Consider the following 20,283-nt stretch of genomic DNA (forward strand, 5'->3'; position numbering starts at 1 on the left):
TCTAAGTTCTAGGGGACTGATGACCATAGATGTTAAGTCCCATAGTGCTCAGAGCCATTTGATACGAGGGCCTTATCGAAGACAGAAAAGGTGTGGGCTGGGCCTAATCAGTTACCATTGGTTGCACAGTAAACACATAAACTTTTTTAAGGAAATAATTTCTTAAAACAATCATTTTTTTAAAATTTGCATGTAACACAAGCTACTCTGACGGCTGAAGGCCTTACTAAGAAAGAATTCAAAATTATTTGTCGGCTGAAGGCCACAAGCAATACCTCAGAACAATTAGGCGGCTGAAGGCCTGAATTACAAATACTAAAAGACCAAAATAATTTTTAAAATAATCATTTAAAAATTGACTGAAACACAAGCTACAATGACGGCTGAAGGCCTTATAAAGAAGAATTCAAATTATTTTTTGGCTGAACGCCACAAGCAATAGGAATGATTTAAACAAAATACTATTTTCAACAATTGACACAACCGGACCAAATAAAGAAGGGTGTGATCCACAGACAGTGCTCCAAGGATCGACCTGAGAAACGTCCCTACAGCTGCGTAAGCGGTGAGACAGGTAGCCAAGAGTTATGGTCACGTAACCGGGCAACTCAAACTAGGGACACTTAAACGCCAACACACTCGCAAAATCCACCTAAGATGCGATAACCAATACCACGATAGAGTAACATTTAGCATCGTCAAATGACAAGCATTTCATTACACAAGTTGACTCCACCAATTCCTAGGGCGCAGACAGGGTTAAGACCACAGTGCCTACTATCTGACTAAATGCACGTGGAACCGCAAAAGACAATTCCACAAGCAACTCAAACAATTCTAAAACAGTCACTATACAGGAACAAAACGAGTTGCGCGTAGACATGAACGCTAAGAAGACAGAAACGGTCGACAGACCAGATGCACGTCGGCCACTGAGACGACCGACCGAACGACCAACCATCGGTCGTTGCCAGTCAAGTTGTAACACCATAGCTCTAATGCTGTACGGATGTATTTTGCTTTTGTTTCATTTAATGTTACCTCATTGAGCTTCTGTAAGTGTGTTTGATAGAATAGATAACACAGAATTGTGTACTCCTTTCTTTGTTAAAACTTTGATGTCATGGTTTGGTTCTGTACAAAGTAGTGTATCTGTCATTTAAATTCTTTGTCCCATTTGGAGGGCACAAAACTTATTGTATATTATTGTAATTTTGTGTGAATAATTTTTGGTAGAAATGTCAATATGTGCAAATGTTCTGTTTCATTTAATGAATTTGGTTGCTGTTATGTAAACTGCTGATCCTCACTTAGGGTTCTTAGTTAGTTTGTATGTAAAAGGTGTTGCGGTTCCCCTCGGGAACGGAACTGTGTAGCGCGCGCAAATTGTGGTTGGCCTAGGTAGAAAAGGTGGAAGAAGAGTCAGTCGGGGACGAGCTACGAGTCGGGGACGAGCTACCAAACTGTGCACTGCCATGTAAATGTTGCATATTGTGCTGGTTCCGAGAGAGGTTTTTTTCTGCTACTATCCAATGCCTCGGATGGACGGATAAATAGCTGGAACGACTCTGGAATTGGTATTCATCATCACCACCAAGAAAGGCCACAGTCCAGCAATTCTGTCTTCAAATCCGCCTACCGACTTGCAGTTGCCACCACATTGCCCAATCACTGTAAAGGAGTACTATAATAATGTACAGTGAAGGATCAGCTAAATGAATGTGTTAGTGTGCTCAAATATAAGGTAATTTACAACTGAATTTATGTACCTACCTTGATTTTTCTCCTTATCGTAACACCTTTCAGGTTCCTCTCCGTTTGTACTAAAGTGATTACCGAGTGTCCCTACTGAAAGAACATTAAAGACCAGTGTTTTTGCTAATTAATGCCTCTTGAACATAGTAAAAAGAAAGTTAAAGTTAATAGTAAAACTGCTTATTAATGTGTTTTTGCCAACTTCAAATTAAGAGTTCTTGAGACTGAGGATTATAAAGTTTTGCATATTAAATGATCACATTTTTGCCTGTTGTAAATAGCAGAAGATGAGTCAGTATCTTACACATATATATATTAATTTTGTCTCTCGATGTAGTAAAAGGGGAAAACTGGAGTGTGGAATGCCATATACCCATGTTAGATAAGTGTTTGTCTCTCTTGTGTATTGGATGTGCATATTAAAAATATAACAGGATCCACAGTTTGTCTGTTGTGTTAATGCTAGGTAACAACCAATGGGAAGACCACTAATTATGAAAAACATTATTTCTTTATTCAAAAGATAGTGATAAACAACCTGTTAGTGGATTCCAGTTAACTTTCATTTTAAATAGTAAAGTATTTAACTGAGAGAGACTTAACCTATATCCAGTTAATGATTCTGCAGTGAATAGTAATAATAACGTTATAAAGAGCATTCAGTTTGTGTAAGCCTTGAAAGTATTAGTGTGTTTCGGTATCTGTTATAATTTTGCAAACAGTTTGTGCTGCTCTTAGTGTTAGTTTCAATCTTACCGTAAACATACGTATGTGTCAAGAGTTCACTGCACTCGCGTGTAACAAAGTATAGGTTGTGTTTATCCATTAAAGTTATTAATAACTATTTTCTTGAACGAGAATGTTAATCATTCTCTTGCCTAGTTAGGCTGGCGACCGTTTTCTTTATCAGTTAAACTGTGCAGATAGGCAGAACTTTGTTTGTTACTGTTCAAATATTTACGTAATTCTGACTTTCATTTCTGATAAGCCCACCTCCGTTAGGTACAACACGGTCAACACAACAAAATTACTCTCAGAGGGTAACACTGCTCTGTTGCGTTGTACCATAATTTGCTTTAATAAAATAGTTTTATTTCACAACCTGCTTCAACCTTTAAGGTTATGGTACAGCAGTAGCAGACGGTAGTGTTATAAAGTCAGGCAATGGAAGCATAGGAGTACAAAACCGCCAACTGACAGCTTGATGGCATGAGGTCACTTCGACGGACTGAAACACACAAGAAGTGAAAGTTGCACTACTCGAATATAACGATTCATTCAACTTAAACTCGCTGAATCCGGACCTCGGCGTTGTCGTGCACTCTCGCGACCACATCCTTCCATCAGGCACTGCATATATCACCAGCTCGCTTGGCGAGTACTGCTGCTCCGTCCCCACTAAACTCCGACACACGACGACCCGGAAATACTTGAGGTCGCTCCAAAGATAATACCACAGTACTCACTATCGATAAACGCCGCTTCTGCCACTCGCGGACAGACAAAGCGAGCAAACGTAGAGGCGCCAGTGAACACACTAAGAAAATGAGAGGTCACAATCGGAATACACGACGCCAACCTGTCAACGGCACAAACGCGAGCTGGAGCACGGCAAATTGGGCAGTGCGCAGTTCTGCACTGATATGCAGAACCATCTTGAAAATGATGACTCCATACGAAGATTAATCTTCAGCGACGAAACCTCCTTCAATGAAGGTGAAACGCCACGTAAACGCACATGGGCGATAGAGAATCCATATGAAACTGCCGAACGCGCCCGGGATTACGAGAAAGTGAACGTTATCTGTGCCTCGCCCAACTTCACACTCTGGGAACCATCCGTGTTCGCTGAGGGACCTGATATCACCTACTGTATCTCGAAATGTTGCAGTTACGGCTAGTGCCACAACCTGAAACTGATAGCAGCGGTTTCATCTTTCAGCAAGATGAGACACATATATACACAATCGCGTACAAGATTACCTGAACTAGGTATTGTCAAGTCTGTGGATGACCCGCGTTGCGTCCTCTGACCAAGCACTATTCGATGGCTACCACAGTTGCCAGACTTGATGCCCTGCAACTTTTTCTTCCATCAACTACAGCGTTTTCGTTCCACCTCCAATAAAGAACTTCGAAGACTTGCGAACCAGCATCATTCTTATGTCATATGCTTAGTCTGGTATTGGCAGAATTGGAGTCCCGATTAGATGTGCCCCGTTTGGGGCACATATTTATGATCACTGTCAAACAACTTTGGGAGATTGTCTTTCGCACATTGCATCATTATTACGTTGGTCTTACACATTTATCCGTACTCATTTTTTTGAAATGTTACATGGAATTTACAATCATTAATGCCTAGCACGTTTTCCAATCGTGAAACCATTCCGTAACTTATGTAGGGTGTCAGGCAAATCCAACACCTTCCATGAAAACCCTGACATGATAAGCAAATCCAGTAGTATGACACACAGCTCCGAATAAATCGTGACATTAAATTAACCAAGGTAATACGAGTAACGAGTGAGCAAATGGAATACCACAGACTAACACAAGAATGCCTAAATGCATGTCATACCGTCCCACCGTGAGGCAGACGCAGTTTCGAGGGGAGAAACGAGAACAGAAGCCGAGAGCAGAACCGTGTTAAGCTAGAAAGCCCTACGATAAGGGACGGACAGGACACTCACGTCGCCAGCTAACCACTAGCGCCACACAACCCGCACGTTTTAGCGTGAGACTGTTTCGCGTCTCTGTTACGTCAAGGACCCCCCCCCCCCCCCCAGCCCATATTAAAAGCTAGAGCCCTCCAGAAGAACAGTATAGATCTTAAAGGACCACACCAGCTGCAGGTTTTAGCGTGAGACTTTTTCGCGTCTCTGTTACGATGCAAACTTTAAAAACATTGCCCCACCATGAAAAGTATAACGTTTCTCATTGGATAGGCAGAATTTTTGTAGGCAGAGCTAAAGGTTAACATTGAGACCCTGATTAGTCGGATGAAAACACAGCCAGATAGTTTTTTTAAACCAAATTCGGTAAATTGTAGTAAGGAGAAGTGGAGAGTTGCTTCCGAGAGGGCGAGCTGAACAGAGCTGCGCCGGCCGCGGCCCCCTGACGAACACCGACAAGTTAATAAACGCATGCGATGCCGCATAACAGTGCATAAAGCTTCACTCATAACTGCAGAAGTCTCGTCTGTTACACCCCCTTTTTTGCATAATACTAGTGTCGATCGTAAATTAAAGCACATTTGCCACTTGAAGTAAAAATCTGAAACGCGATGATTTCTCTGTTGTATAATTATTGAGAAGTAATTTACGACAAGTTAGATCATTTTGATAGTTTTCTCTTTTGTGAAACTTAACTTAAACCTAGATTATAGATGTGATATGGCATAATTCATCCTTCGATTCACTGTAGAACTTTGAAACCCATTCAGGGAATATTCGTTCACATTTTTGTTGAACGCAGTTGGTTTTTACCATCCTGTATTAAAACACTTCCTTTTATCAATAATGCAATTTATAAACGATGTTTTGTGAGTAGAATAAAATTTCCAATGGTAAACTTAACTGCTTTTCTACGTTATTTTACCAGCTAACTAAAAATAGGAAAGCCTTGAACCCCTTCCACTAAATTTAGTTAGTATTAAGATTCTTTTACAGGGAGTGCAGTGGAGCTGACGCTGAAATCATTAAGTATTTGGTTATATCATCGCTAGTCTCACTGAACTCTTCTGAATTCTACATGTCATGTGTGGTCTCCTTACCAGCAACAGGTCCCGGGTTGAAACTAGTCAATTCCCTAAAAAACACGGTCACAGCGTCGTTGCGCGAAAGTGGTAGGGAGACACGATACAGAACAAACAGACACCCACCATGAATGTTTAGAAAATGGCGACCCTGCCAGGATGGTAAAATACCATGATTGAAGGTCGCCCACATGACTAACTAGGTCAGAAAAATATCGTGCTGAAAAATTTTCGTAGTAAAACATTTTTCTAAGGTTATACATAGTCGAAAACAGTAGCTGTGGCGATAAATAGTAAAAGTATTCAACAAATAGTGAGACATTGTAGCAGAGGCAATAGCATAATTAAGTTATGAATTTTAATATTGTTAGAATTAAGTTTTCTCTCGAATGCAAGCGCGTAGTTGGCGGATACATCGTTGACAAGTTGATTCTGACCCAAAAAGTAAGTGAATTGTTTGTCAAATCGTGTTAACAAAAAGTTTATGAAACCCGTGAGATCGTATGAGCGCATGTTGACGCGAAGTAGGGCGCGTGAATTGCTTTTAAAACAAAAAATAAGGGATTCGGAAAGATTAGCAATGGCAGATCGAGACCGTGACCGAATTGAGGTAGAGACCCAGCATGAAAATGGACAGAGAATAGAGGACAGTACAATAGACGATGCAGTATCGCGAGAAACAGAACAGATAACTCATCATAACGAGGATAATGTACGCCAAGGCACAGAAAACCTAGGTCAGCATACTACAGAGGAGCAGGAAAGTAGTGAGACAGGCGATGAGGATTCTAACTTGCGTCTTAAATACGTAGAACCCATAGTACGAGTAATCAGAGCTCCCTCACCACAGAGTACAAGGAATGCGAGCAGAAACGTGTCACAGCACAGTTCAATGCAATCGGTTGCGAATCACCACTTGGGCGAAAACACAGAGCTTAGGACGTCGGAACAAACCGCAATAGGACCCACCAATCTGGCAGAATTATTACAACAAATTACGGAAACCATGACAAGGCAAAGTAAAGACATAGCGAACCAAATTAAAATTCAGAATGTAGAAACCACAAGACAAATGCGTGAGATTAAAGAACAAAACAAAAAAATTCTGTTACACCTATATCATATTGAAAACGAGGCAAAAGAATTTCTAGAAGTGATAGGAAACTTAATAACAGGTTACAATCAGTTGAGAACAGACATTGACAAGGTTCAAGCGGACGTACAAACATTGCGTAATGACATTCAGGACGAGATCAAAACATTACGTAACAACAACCAGGGAGAAGTCAAGAAAGTAGAGAAACAGACAAGCAACAGTACAGTGGGTGAAATTGTTGAAAACAGTGCGTTACACAAACGTATCACAAAAGCAGCGGTGAAAAGATATAATAATCGCATAGTCAAAATAGAAGCACAAACGAAACGACAATTTCACAAATTGCGAACAGAGTTGTTGCAAACCATTGAAGAGCGTAGTGAACAGGATCGAACAAGCACAGAGTCTGCAACCACATCCGTATCTGTAACAGCACGGGAAAAACAAACAATTAACTAAGATATTACGCATTTATGATTCCAGTCACAGGCGGAAAGTAGCATGTGTGAAATCAGACTGCCTGCAACGTGGGTACGCGAAAGCTACAGTGGACAATATCCAATGGACCTACCACAACCGGAAAGAACGACGGGAGAAATGATCAGGAACAAAAGTGGCGAAGAATCGTGAATTTCTAATGGAGCTTTGACGAAGTACGACAACGATAGTACGAAGATTTCAGAGAGAAGTTTCTCTCACGATATTGGTCCAGCGAAGCACAGAACAGAGTGAAGTACGAATTATTACAGAACCCATATTTTGAAAACTCAGGAGAGAAGAGTCCCGTGAAATTTTTCGAAGTAATGGCAAACAAAAATCAGTGCTTAGATGTACCATAGAGTGACGGAGAGTTGATTAAATTATGCACGATGAAGCTGCCATTGAAATACCAGCAATCATTAGTAGGTCGCGGAGGCAATGACGTCAAAGCATTTAAAGGTATTCTAAGGAAACTAGAGTTCATGTTTTCGGAAGATGACGCAAGAAAAAGACGAAGCGCACGTAAAAACGAAAGCAAAAAGCAGTGGAATCCACAAGACACAGTACGAAGAAACAATAATTATGAACCACATGATAACTTCGCACCAAGAAACGACAATAGATTTCAACAAAGAACCGGTTATGGATTTAGAAAAGAATATGGCCATAACTATAATTCGCCCAGGAACGGCAACAACTATTACAGAGGGAATAACGACAAATTATCAACAAAGAAACCACTATCAACGAGCTGAACAAGAAAAGCGAATACAGATAGAAGAGGTCGAGGTAAGACCACCAAACCCCGATAAACGTTCGATTTGACAGCTAAGCGCCCATGCCAAACAGAATGACGCACCGACCCAGGACAATTGCAACACCTTTAACAGAGAAGTAAAAATCTTATCACGAGAAGAGAAGAAGGAAGAAACAAATCCGCAGGGATCAGATGAAAACGAAGACAAGAAAATAACAATATCGTGTTGGGACGAAATTAATTTTGAGAATACTGACGAGGAAGATGAATTACCAGAGGCATGCACAACGAATGTAGGAGGAAAGGACGAAGTAATGAGTACTGTAGAGCTATTTAACATGGAAACCAGGGAAAGCGAATTCAATGAGGATAATGTGCAGTCGACAGAAGTTGAAAATAAGTTACAAGTGGGCACACAACCCAACGTATATAATGAAGGAAATTATGAAGAGATAATTAGAGCATTTACAGTAGATGCGAATATGTGGAAGTAGCGAAGAAGGAGAAGATAGACGAGGATGAGGAAAAAGTTGAGAATGTAGAAGAAAGCGCAAATGAAGGAAGAAGTAGGGAAGAGGAAATAAAAGAGAGCGAAGTAGCAGTCGAATCTCATCCTACAGAAAGTTCGAATTCACAAGGGAAATTCCTAAAAAGACTCATGTATGATTCAGTGGAGGATTCGTTGATGCAAGAGGAAGAAGAACAGAACCAACCCTTTTAAATTCAATCAATTGCGAAGGCCATGGTAAAGCATATCCCAGTCAATATTGTAATTGATAGCGGAAGTGAACTGACTGCGATCTCAGAAAATTTATTCTTGCAGTGTAATGCCAATGAGGAATTGCCAGTTCTGAAAACACGTAAGATTAAAGTAAGAGGTCCTATTAGAAACAATGCTGCGGAAGTTACGAGACAAACAAGGTTAACTCTTTCGTGCCAAGGTCAAAAGGTCGAAGCCAACTTCGTGATTATACCTAAACTAACTGTAGATTCGATTATAGATGCAGATTTTTTAAATGAGAGACGAGCGATAATAAATATGGGGAAAGGTAGCGTAACATTCAGGAATGTCACACTTCTCTTTGAGCAAAAGCTAAAATTAGAAGAGATCCCATTTATAAACAAACAATTAAGAATGACGCGAGATAAAGAGGATGAAGAATTAGAATGGTATGCACAAAAGAAGGAATCGCCTCAACTCATGTTAGAAGTCCATAAAGAAATCGACGAAAAACTGCAAGAAGTTCAAGGTATTTCGGATCACAGTAAAAGAGAATTAGACGGTGTTTTACGAGATAAAGCAGAGGTATTTTTACCTAAGACTGGCAGTATTAAACACTTTCAGTACAAGTATGAAGTAAAACAGCACAAACCATTTAGAGTGCCACCCTATACAATCCCATTAAGCTACAGGAATAAAGTATTCCAGGAGATACCTAAAATGTTAGATGACGATATTGTTGAACCAGCTACCTCCACATATAACAGCCCGCTCCATATTGTACAAAGACGAGATGGGAGCATCAGGTTAGTGACTGATTCCAGACAGATCAACACAATCATAATCACTGAGACAGATCGCCCAGAAAAATTAGAGGAATTGATACAAAACTTCCACGGTGCTAAGATATTTTCATCAGTTGATTTACGGAGTAGTTTCTGGCAAATAGAATTGGCCCCAGAATGTAGAAAAATTACAGCATTTATCTCATTTTCTTTAGATGTTACCAGTTTAATCGATTGCCATTTGGTTTAAACATATCATCAGCAGCGTTTATTAGGGGATTTAATACTATACTCAGTCCTGAAATTTTACAAAAAATTACTTGTTATGTTGATGATGTGATTGTAGCAGAACCCTCTTGGGAACATCACAACGACACATTAAATTAGTTTTTACAGATCATGAAAGAGCATGGGGTCACAGTAAATATAACAAAATCCAAATTTGGAAGGCGAGAGGTGAAATTTCTAGGACACATAATTTCCGAGAAAGGGGTAATGGCCGACCCTGAAAACCTAACGGCAATCAAAGAATTCTGTACTCCATATAATAAGAAAACTCTCAGAGGATTTCTAGGTCTAACCGGATTCTATAAAAAATTTATTTGGATCGACTCTCTCGCAACATCACGCCTATGTACATTGACTGGAAAAAACACGCCATGTGTATGGGATCAACAAGCCAATGAAGAATTTTTAAAAGTGAAAAACGCACTAACAACAGCACCGATTTTAGCACATCCTGATCTAACACAAAATTTTTGTATGCCAGTGATAGCGCGAAAATAGGTTTAGGAATTGTTTTATTCCAAGAATACGAACAGGCAGGGCTAAGATCATATAGAACAATTGCCTTTGCCAGTCGGGTACTCACAAAAAGCGAGAGAAACTGTTCAGTCACCGAGCTGGAAGCATTCGCCATTGTATGGGGCTTCCAACGTTTTAGATACTTCCTATTCGGAAGAAAAACAAAAGTATATACTGACCACAAAGTATTAGAATTTCTGTTATCCGCCAAACTAACTCATGGGAGGTTAGCCAGATGGATGTTAATAGTAGAAGAATTTGACTTCACTATTACACACACACCAGGACCAGCGAATGTATTAGCAGATGCTTTATCACGCTGTCCACAGGGTGCATCCATAACATACGTTTGGAAGCAGCAGAAGACCAGTTTACAATGTACTATATGAAACAAGTACCTTTCGAAAACTACATTACGACAGCATTGAAAAACATAGGCAAAGAACAGGACAAGGATCCTGAAATAGTAGGAATCAAACACAAGTGGAGAAGTAAGGATTATCCAGACATTCGACAGCATTATCTCGTAAAAAACAATGTTTATTTTTTAGAGGAAATGTTAAAACGAATGAATGGTTAATTTATATCCCATATGAACTAATTAATAAATACATATGGTATACACATTTAAGTGATGGCCACTTTGGACCAAAGAAATGCTTTTTAAAAATAAAACAAACAAGCCACTTTCCTAATATGGAAAGATGAATTAGAACAGTATTAGTCAAATGCAAAAAATGTATGAGGGCTAAACACGTCACTTTCCAAACAAAACCACCTATGTTTCCAATAATCCCTAAAAGGTTAAAACAAATAGCTGCAACAGATTTGATGGGGCCCATCCCACGCACAAAAAATGGATATATTTTCATATTTGTCGTTTTGGAACTTACTTCTAAATATGTTACCTTGACACCATTAAAACGGGCAACAGGTCTTGCTATATGTAAAGCATTTAGACAAGATTTTCTCAGACAAGTAGATCGAGTTGAACGAGTAATTTCTGATAATGGCCCACAATACAAATAAGTGCAATGGAAGAACACGTTAAAACGACACAAAATAAAACCCATCTACATATCTAAGTACAAACCTAGCATAAATCCAGCAGAACGATCTATGATGGACATAGGCACTTTATGCCGATTATATGCAGGCAAAAGAGACAACACTTGGGATATATACCTTAAAGATTTTCAAGAAGTAATAAATGAAAAGCCACATAGCACTACACTACTACCTCCAGTTACTGTACATAAAAATATTGAACCCCCAAACATAACCAGAGAGAATGTTAGATTTCTTATTATACCACGTAGACAGCACAAACAAATCATAGCAACAGCACTCTCCAACATCAGAAAGGCAGCCATTAAAAGAAAAGAAAGAGGAGATAGAACAGCAATTAAAAGAACATTCTCAGTAGGCCAGAAAGTAATTGTAAAATCACATCATCTCTCCAGCAAACAGAAACACAAAATACATAAGTTTTACGCTGCATACAAAGAATCTATCATAATTAGCCGAATTGCTCATGATAATGCTGTGGAACTAATGGACCCAAAAACAGGCATAACCTTAGGACTTCACCAGGTGTACCATATCAAAAAGTTTGAAGATTAATTTTATTACTGGTAAATAATCAGCACAATATTGCAAGATTATGTTGCAGATAAGATCGTCAGGAGAAAGAAGACTGAAGAGAGAGGAAGGTGGGAAAAAGAAAGTAGTTTCAATAATAACACCAATAGTACCATAGATTAAGGTGAAGGGATAAAGCGTAGATAGTCTAACAGCATGAAATACTAAAATGCTATACACCACGACACTACACAAAAATAAAAAAACGAATTTGAGGATTCTTGAGTAGACGTTAAGACTCCAAATATGTTAGAATTGTAACATGGAATGGGCGCCGAAATTAGTAAAGCTTTTTAAGAAGGCGTAAAACAAGTAGGTACTAGATACATGTTAGATGATCATAAGTAAAACTTTTTGTAAGAACCATTGTAAAAACTCCAGCAAGGAAGAGATGCAACGACACCCAAGTTGCAACGCGAGAAGTATCAGGAAAGAAAAGGATGTAATTAGCAAGACACGAGGACAGCGAGACCAGCAGAAGGCCCTTGTAGCGAAAGTAGGCAATAAATTTCCCCTCTAGGTGGAACCCTGCTGGGATGGACAGTGACAGCGCCCTGCAGAGACGTGACGGGATGCCGAATGTCAGAAGGGGCTGGTTGCATGGACAAACAAGCAGACACCAGAGTTTCACCGCTCGAAAACCCCTGAGCGGAGCGAGCAAAAAACGGCCGAACGAGAAGACCGCTTGGGCAAGCCACTGCTGGCAAAAAATATGTGTAAAAGTCACATTACTGCTATTAAACAGCACGCTGATGCACGAAACTGAAGAAGAACTTCCGCAAAGTAAAAATGACATGCCCAAACAATTTATCAAACTGTTACTAGGAGGAGAACTTCAAAGCGACTAGTTATCAAAAAATATTTCCATATCCTGCACAGAGAAGAACCAAGAAGCAAGTAAGAAGCAGAGAATAAGCAGGAAGAACAGAAGATGAAGATTTGCAAGATTGAGACCAAGAAAGAAGATGGGTGAAGAATAGACGACATACCTTCCCCAATCCCTATCCTATTATAAATTAGTCGTCTGTGAAGTATTACAACGAAAAACGACCGCTTTCAGCGACACATAACGATGTCTTTCACACATACAAAGCCAGTAAACCACGAGATTCTGCACTCACAGCTCCATTCCATTATGGGACCTCCACAACAGCGACACACACTGCAAAACCAACAAGGAACGACGAAAGAACCTGTACATCAAATGCTTGCCCACATCCATCTCGCTCAAGTCCATCATAGAATTGTGTGAATGTGTGAAATCAAATTATGTGATGTAGGAATTGTGCAAAAGAAACATGTGAAAATCTAAATAAGTTAAGCACACCAGACAGCTAATAAACTAAAAAAATAACGGTCATTGACTATGGACTTAAGTAAAAAATAGACTATCGATAAAAATAACTCATTAGTTCTGAAATGGACCTATATAAAGAAACAATATTCCACTTATTTTCTCCTCATAAAAATAAAAGAATAACTATATTTTACTTATTTTCTCCTTATAAAAACAAAGAATAAAAAATTATCTTGTTGGATGTTTTCCCTTTTTTTTAACATTTGTGCCATTTATTAGGATAATATCTCAATACTTGTGTATGTGTATTTCATTGTCAAAGCAATTCTTGGAAATAATTCTTATTTGTTAGTGTAACAATGTTGAAATGAGCATCTCGAAATAAAAACATTTTTACTTGCACATGATATTTAGAAAATGTCTTAGGAATAGATTTTACTTAATTACTACATTTATAAAAACAATATTTCTAAGAAAATCGATGTGAAAGACTCCTCACTTTAGATTTAAAAAATTCTTAAAAAAACCTCACTCATAAAGAAAGCAAGAAAATAATTAAAAATTAATAATAGTATAAAAATATTCTTCTCTTGTCATTTTTAATTATAATGTGGAAAAATATAAAAATATAAATTAGTAATACAAACTAGCATAGAACAGAATAACGTGGTTGAACAGTATGCAACAAAATTGAGATAAATCAGAAAATTTTTGACTAACTTAGACAACGATACAATCATTGCCTAAATTCAGTGCAAAAATTAAGTTCGAAGGGTGGTGATATGTAAGGTGTCAGGCAAATCCAACACCTTCCACGAAAACCCTGACATGATAAGCAAATCCAGTAGTATGTCATATAGCTCCTAATAAATCATGACATTAAATTAACCAAAGTAATTCGAGTAACGAGTGAGGAAATGGAATACCACAGACTAACACAAGAATGCCTAAATGCATGTCATACCTTCCCACCATGAGGCAGATGCAGTTCCGAGGGGAGAAACGAGAACAGAAGCCGAGAGCAGAACCGTGTTAAGCTAGAAGGCCCTACGATAAGGGACGGACTGGACACCCACGTCGCCAGCTAACCACTAGCGCCACACAACCCGCACGTTTTAGCGTGAGACTTTTTCGCGTCTCTGTTACGTCAAGGACCGCCCCCCTCCCCCCCCCCCCCCCACCAGCCCATATTAAAAGCTAGAGCCCTCCAGAAGAACAGTATAGATCTTACGATAACGCTAAAAGGACCACACCAGCTGCAGGTTTTAGGGTGAGACTTTTTCGCGTCTCTGTTACGATGCAAACTTAAAAAACATTGCCCCACCACGAAAAGTATAACGTTTCTCATTGGATAGACAGAATTTTTGTAGGCAGTGCTAAAGGTTAACATTGAGACCCTGATTAGTCGGATAAAAACACAGCCAGATAGTTTTTTTAAACCAACTTCGGTAAATTGTAGTAAGGAGAAGTGGAGAGTTGCTTCTGAGAGGGCGAGCTGGACGGAGCTGCGGCGGCCGCGGCCCCCTGAGGAACACCGACAAGGTAATGAACGCACGTGATGCCGCATAACAGCGCATAAAGCTTCACTCAGAACTGCAGAAGTCTCATCTGTTAAACCCCCTTTTTTTGCATAATACTAGTGGCGATCGTAAATTGAAGCTCATTTGCCACTTGAAGCAAAAATCTGAAAAGCGATGATTTCTCTGTTATATAATTATTGAGAAGTCACATCAGCCACTGTAATTTACGACAAGTTAGACCATTTTGATAGTTTTCTCTTTTGTGAAACTTAACTTAAACCTAGATTATAGATGTGATATGGCATAATTCATCCTTCGATTCACTGTAGAACTTGGAAACCCATTCAGGGAATATTCGTTCACATTTTTGTTGAACGCAGTTGGTTTCTACCATCATGTATTAAAACACTTCCTTTTATCAATAGTGCAATTTATAAACGATGTTTTGTGAGTAGAATAAAATTTCCAATGGTAAACTTAACTGCTTTTTCGACTTTATTTTACCAGCTAACTAAAAATAGGAAAGCCTTGAACCCCTTCCACTAAATTTAGTTAGTATCAAGGTTCTTTTACAGGGAGTGCAGTGGAGCTGACGCTGAGATCATTTAGTATTTGGTTATATCATCGCTAGTCTCACTGAACTCTTCTGAATTCTACATGTCATGTGTGGTCTGGCGTCTCCTTACCAGCAACAAGTCCCAGGTACAAACTAGTCAATTCCCTAAAAAACACTCTCAGAGCGTCGTTGCGCGAAAGTGGTAGGGAGACACGATTAGAACAAACAGACACCACCATGAATGTTTAGAACGTCATCCAAGCTCTGTTTGACTCATTGCCCAGGCGTATCAAGGCCGTTATTACAGCCTGAGGTGGTTATTCTGGGTACCGATTTCTCAAGATCTATGCACCCAGAATTTCGTAAAAATGTAATCACATGTCAGTTCTAGTATAATATATTGGTCCAATGAATACCCGTTTATCATCTGCATTTCGTCTTGATGTAACAATTTTTATGGCCAGTAGTGTACTAAGATCTTTGCAGGAAGGCCTTCGGACAACACCATTCATGTGAAAATGACCAACGGTTGGAAGTAGTTCGGCTTCACAGAGCTATCAAGACCAGCCCCTCCTCCCAGTCACTGGTGGGACGTACCTGGCGGGGCAGTCCTCCGGTAGGTCCTCGAGCGCGGGCAGCGACAGGTTGTGGAACAGTTTGGAGAGCGCCTTCAGCAGCGACCGCGGCACCACCGCCGTCTTGTTGAGCTCCGGCAAGACCCGGGGAAGGGCCCAGACTGCCGCGTACTCCCACAGCTTGTTACCGAGCCGGCCTCCGTCCTGTACGCTCACCAGGTCGCCGTCAGGGCACTTCAGCTTCCCTTTCAGCCCCTCGTTCTTCTCCCTAATTACACCAGCTTTCTTCTGAATGACACTCTCGCTCTTCACCTTCCTGACGTTTTTTGCTTCTTTATACTGAGTTGAATATTCTTGTAGTTTCACACTTTCCCCTGCAGATTTCCTTTTGTTTTGTTCTTGTATCACTGACTGTCTTTCTTCTATGTGCTTCGGATTCTTATCCAGTACCTTCCCTTCCGTCTTACCTAGCTTGTCGATGCTGTCAGCTGACGTCACTTCTAAATCCTGAATAAAGACTTCTTTGTCTTTTGTCACTTCATAACTGTTGCCATTAGGAGGACCCTCGTTAGTCAAACTTCTAGAAGTGACATGCAGAACGTTGTCGCCCTCATTTGACTGTGCTACATTTTCTGATGAGGATTTGTTCTCTGTGGCATCACTTCCCTTTTGTATTATTCCAGTATTTTCGTCATACGTATCTGTAGCCTCTTGCGACATTGTCTCACTGACGCTTAAGTACCTGCGGCCAAACAGTTTCTGACCTCCGACCTCAGGCGTTTCTCGGGCGTTGTAGCGTTGTGCGTGCCTGCCTGCGCCCTCGTATGAGTCTGGATCCCATGCTGCAAATTTGCTTGGATAATTAATATTTTTACTAGCCATAGCAGGTGAATTTCGGTAGTCTCCATTTTGGGTAAACTGCTCTGGAGATCTCGAATAGTATAAAACTGGTTGTTGCATTTCTTCCCTTGTGTGAAACGAAACCTCAGGATTTTTACTTCTGGTGACTGGTGGATATTCTTGAGGATACCTCCACATCATACCTTCAGGGATATAGACAGGTCTCAATGGTGACTGAACCTGTATTGTCCTGTGCTGCAGTCTTTGCCGTTGTGTAGGAGAATGAGCGTAGGCTTCGAAAGTTGCACTATCTCGCCATCTAGTGTCTACATTCGCACTGACATCGTTCGGCATCATGGGTGCATCTTGGGGAGAACTCTGGACTGGATCCATATTGCCTGGCAGCTGCGGCCCTCTATTATCTGGCTGTAAAGGCCACCACTGACCTCGGTAGTCATACTTTACCCCTGACACGCCGCTATCCACCGCTTGTATCACTGATTTCGTTCCCCCAGTGGAGTCCTGCCGCGCTTGATAATCAATAACTGTGTAATTATTTTCGCCCCGGTTCGTCAGTTCCAGCGAATCTCTGGAAGGAGCTGTCCTCTCGCGCGTCTGCTCTTCTCCAAGTACGGCAGCAGCTGCGTTGCTGTCGAGTGCACCAGATTGGAGTTCGTTTGCTTCTGGTGCTTGGACATCAGCTGGACCTCCCTCTGCAGCTCCCTCTCGATCGGTTTGGCGGAAGGGAGTAGCTACTGGTAGATCTGACCTTCCGAATTGTGCAGTTTGCTGAGTGTCGTCTGAGTCTTCTGACCGTTCGTCTGCCGCACCGTCGTCGTCGCCCAGCTGAGACTGCTGAGGGCCAGTGGCCACCGCAATTTCCGACACGCGCGGAGGCGCCGAGCCGTACAGCTGCAGGAAGCGCTGCAGGATTGCCGCATGGGCGGCATCGCTGTCGGCGGCAGCGGCGGAGGTGGCCTGCAGGAGCGGCTGGGCCGATGCACCACTGGAGGCGTCACCGAATCCCCGGGCGGCGGCTGTGGTGTCCGCGGGGCGGCCGGGAGAGAAGAAGATGCTCACCAGCCACAGGCAGCAAGCTACTGCGGCACACCACGCCACCACACGTTGCCAACCGCCAGTCTTCATTTTCGGCACTGTACTTGCCATAGCCGGTTGACACAGTCCGGTTGTTTGCATGCAGTCAGTTGCAGCTTAAAACTGCAAAAAAGGCAGAAAGTAATCAGGTTTTGAGACGCAACAAAATGGTTCAAATGGCTCGGAGCACTATGGGACTTAACATCTGAGGTCATCAGTCCCCTAGTACTTAGAACTACTTAAATCTAACTAACCTAAGGACATCACACACATCCATGCCCGAGGCAAGATTCGAACCTGCCACCGTACCGGTCGCGCGGTTCCAGACTGAAGCGCCTAGAACTGCTAGGCCACACAAGCCTGCTGAGACACAACAGGCATCGTATGTTTTTCTTTGGATGTTATAAACCTGAGACTTCAATTACATTTTTAACACACATGTCGCGAGGCAACAGCAACTGTACACAAAGGAACTTCCCCCTTCTTGCAAAGTTTTGTCTCTATTACAGATAATGTTGAGGATCAGTGGACAAAGTTCAAAACCATCGTACAATATGTGTTAGATGAGTATCTGCCAAGCAGGGTGGTAAGAGATGGAAAAGAGCCATCATGGTACTACAACCGAGTTAGAAAACTGCTACGGAAGCAAAGGGAACTTCACAGAAAACATAAACATAGCCAAAGCCTTGCAGACAAACAATAAATTATGTAAGGAGGGCTATGCGAGAGGCGTTCAATGAATTCGAAAGTAAAGTTCTATGAACAGACTTGGCAGAACATCCGAAGAAATTTTGGTCTTATGTCAAAGCGGCAGGTGGATCAAAACAAAATATCCAGACACTCTGTGACCAAAATGGTACTGAAACAGAGGATGACAGACTAAAGGCCGAAATACTAAAAGTCTTCTTCCAAAGCTGTTTCACAGAGGAAGACTGCACTGTAATTCCTTCTCTAGATTGTCGCACAGATGACAAAATGGTAGATATCGAAATAGACTACAGAGGGATAGAGAAACAATTAAAATCGCTCAAAAAAGGAAAAGCCGCTGGACCTGATGGGATACTAGTTCGATTTTACACAGAGTACGCGAAGAAACTTGCCCCCCTTCTTGCAACAGTGTATCATATGTATCTAGAAGAGCGTAGCGTTTCAATGGGTTGGAAAAGGGCACTGGTCATCCCCGTTTTAAAGAAGGAACTTCGAACAGATGTGCAGAACTATACGCCTATATCTCTAACGTCGATCAGTTGTAGAATTTTGGAACCCGTATTATGTTCGAGTATAATGACTTTTCTGGAGACTATAAATCTACTCAGTAGGAATCAGCATGGGTTTCGAAAAAGACAATCGTGTGAAACCCAGCTCGCGCTATTCGTCTACGAGACTCAGAGGGCCATAAACACGGGTTCCCAGGTAGATGCCGTGTTTCTTGACCTCCGCAAGGCGTTGGATACAGCTCCCCACAGTCGTTTAATGAACAAAGTAGGAGCATATGGACTATCAGACCAATTGTCTGACTGAATTGAAGAGTTCCTAGATGAACGCAGCACGTCATTCTCAATGGAGAGAAGTCTTCCGAAGTAAGAGTGATTTCAGGTGAGCCGCAGGGGAGTGTCGTAGGACCGTTGCTATTCACAATATACATAAATGACCTTGTGGATAACATCAGAAGTTCACTGAGGCTTTTTGCGGATGATGCTGTAGTATATCGAGAGGTTGTAACAATGGAAGATTTTACTGAAGTGCAGGAGGAGCTGCAACGAATTGTCGCATGATGCAGGGATTGGCAATTGAATCTCAATGTAGACAAGTGTAATGTGCTGCGAATACATAGAAAGAAAGATCCTTTATCATTTAGCTACTATATAGCAGGTCAGAAACTGGAAGCAGTTAATTCCATAAATTATCTGGGAGTAGGCATTCGGAGTTATTTAAAATGGAATGATCATATGAAGTTGATCATCGGTAAAGCTGATGCCAGACTGATATTCATTGGCAGGATCCTAAGGAAATGCAATCCGAATACAAAGGAAGTAGGTTACAGTACGCTTGTTCGCCCACTGCTTGAATATTGGTCATCAGTGTGGGACCCGTCCCAGATAGGGTTGATAGAAGAGATAGAGAAGATCTAACGGAGAGCAGCGCGCTTCGTTACAGGATCATTTAATCGCTAACGCGTTACGGAGATGATAGATAAACTCCAGTGGAAGACTCTGCAGGAGGGACGCTCAGTAGCTCGGTACGGGCTTTTGTTGAAGTTTCGAGAACATACCTTCACCGAGGAGTCAAGCAGTATATTGCTCCCTCCTACTTATATCTCGCGAAGAGACCATGAGGATAAAATCAGAGAGATTATAGCCCACACAGAAGCATACCGACAATCTCTCTTTCGACGACCAATACGAGACTGGAACAGAAGGGAGAACCATTAGAGGTACTCAAAGTACCCTTCACCACTCACCGTCAGATGGCTTGCGGAGTATGGATGTAGATGTATCGTCAAGCCATTACAAATAAAGAGTTCTGAAGTATTCAGCTGTTATAAAATCCAAGCTCAGATTCAAACACTAGGAGAAATCATAAATCCAGTGACCGCAACAACGG

General features: G+C 41.2%; 1 protein-coding gene across 1 annotated transcript in view; it reads right to left on the bottom strand.

Annotated features, from left to right (window-relative positions):
- The window catches only part of LOC126278418 (uncharacterized), a 97,788-nt gene that overhangs the window by 49,192 nt on the left and 28,313 nt on the right, over positions 1-20,283 (bottom strand). Inside the window, exon 2 of the mRNA XM_049978528.1 lies at positions 15,767-17,802. Coding sequence (XP_049834485.1) covers positions 15,767-17,781 — 2,015 coding nt within the window. The 5' untranslated portion in view covers positions 17,782-17,802. The remainder of the gene's footprint in view (positions 1-15,766; positions 17,803-20,283) is intronic.

The sequence above is a fragment of the Schistocerca gregaria genome, chromosome 6 (genome assembly GCF_023897955.1).
Source record: "Schistocerca gregaria isolate iqSchGreg1 chromosome 6, iqSchGreg1.2, whole genome shotgun sequence".
Classification (NCBI taxonomy): domain Eukaryota; kingdom Metazoa; phylum Arthropoda; class Insecta; order Orthoptera; family Acrididae; genus Schistocerca; species Schistocerca gregaria.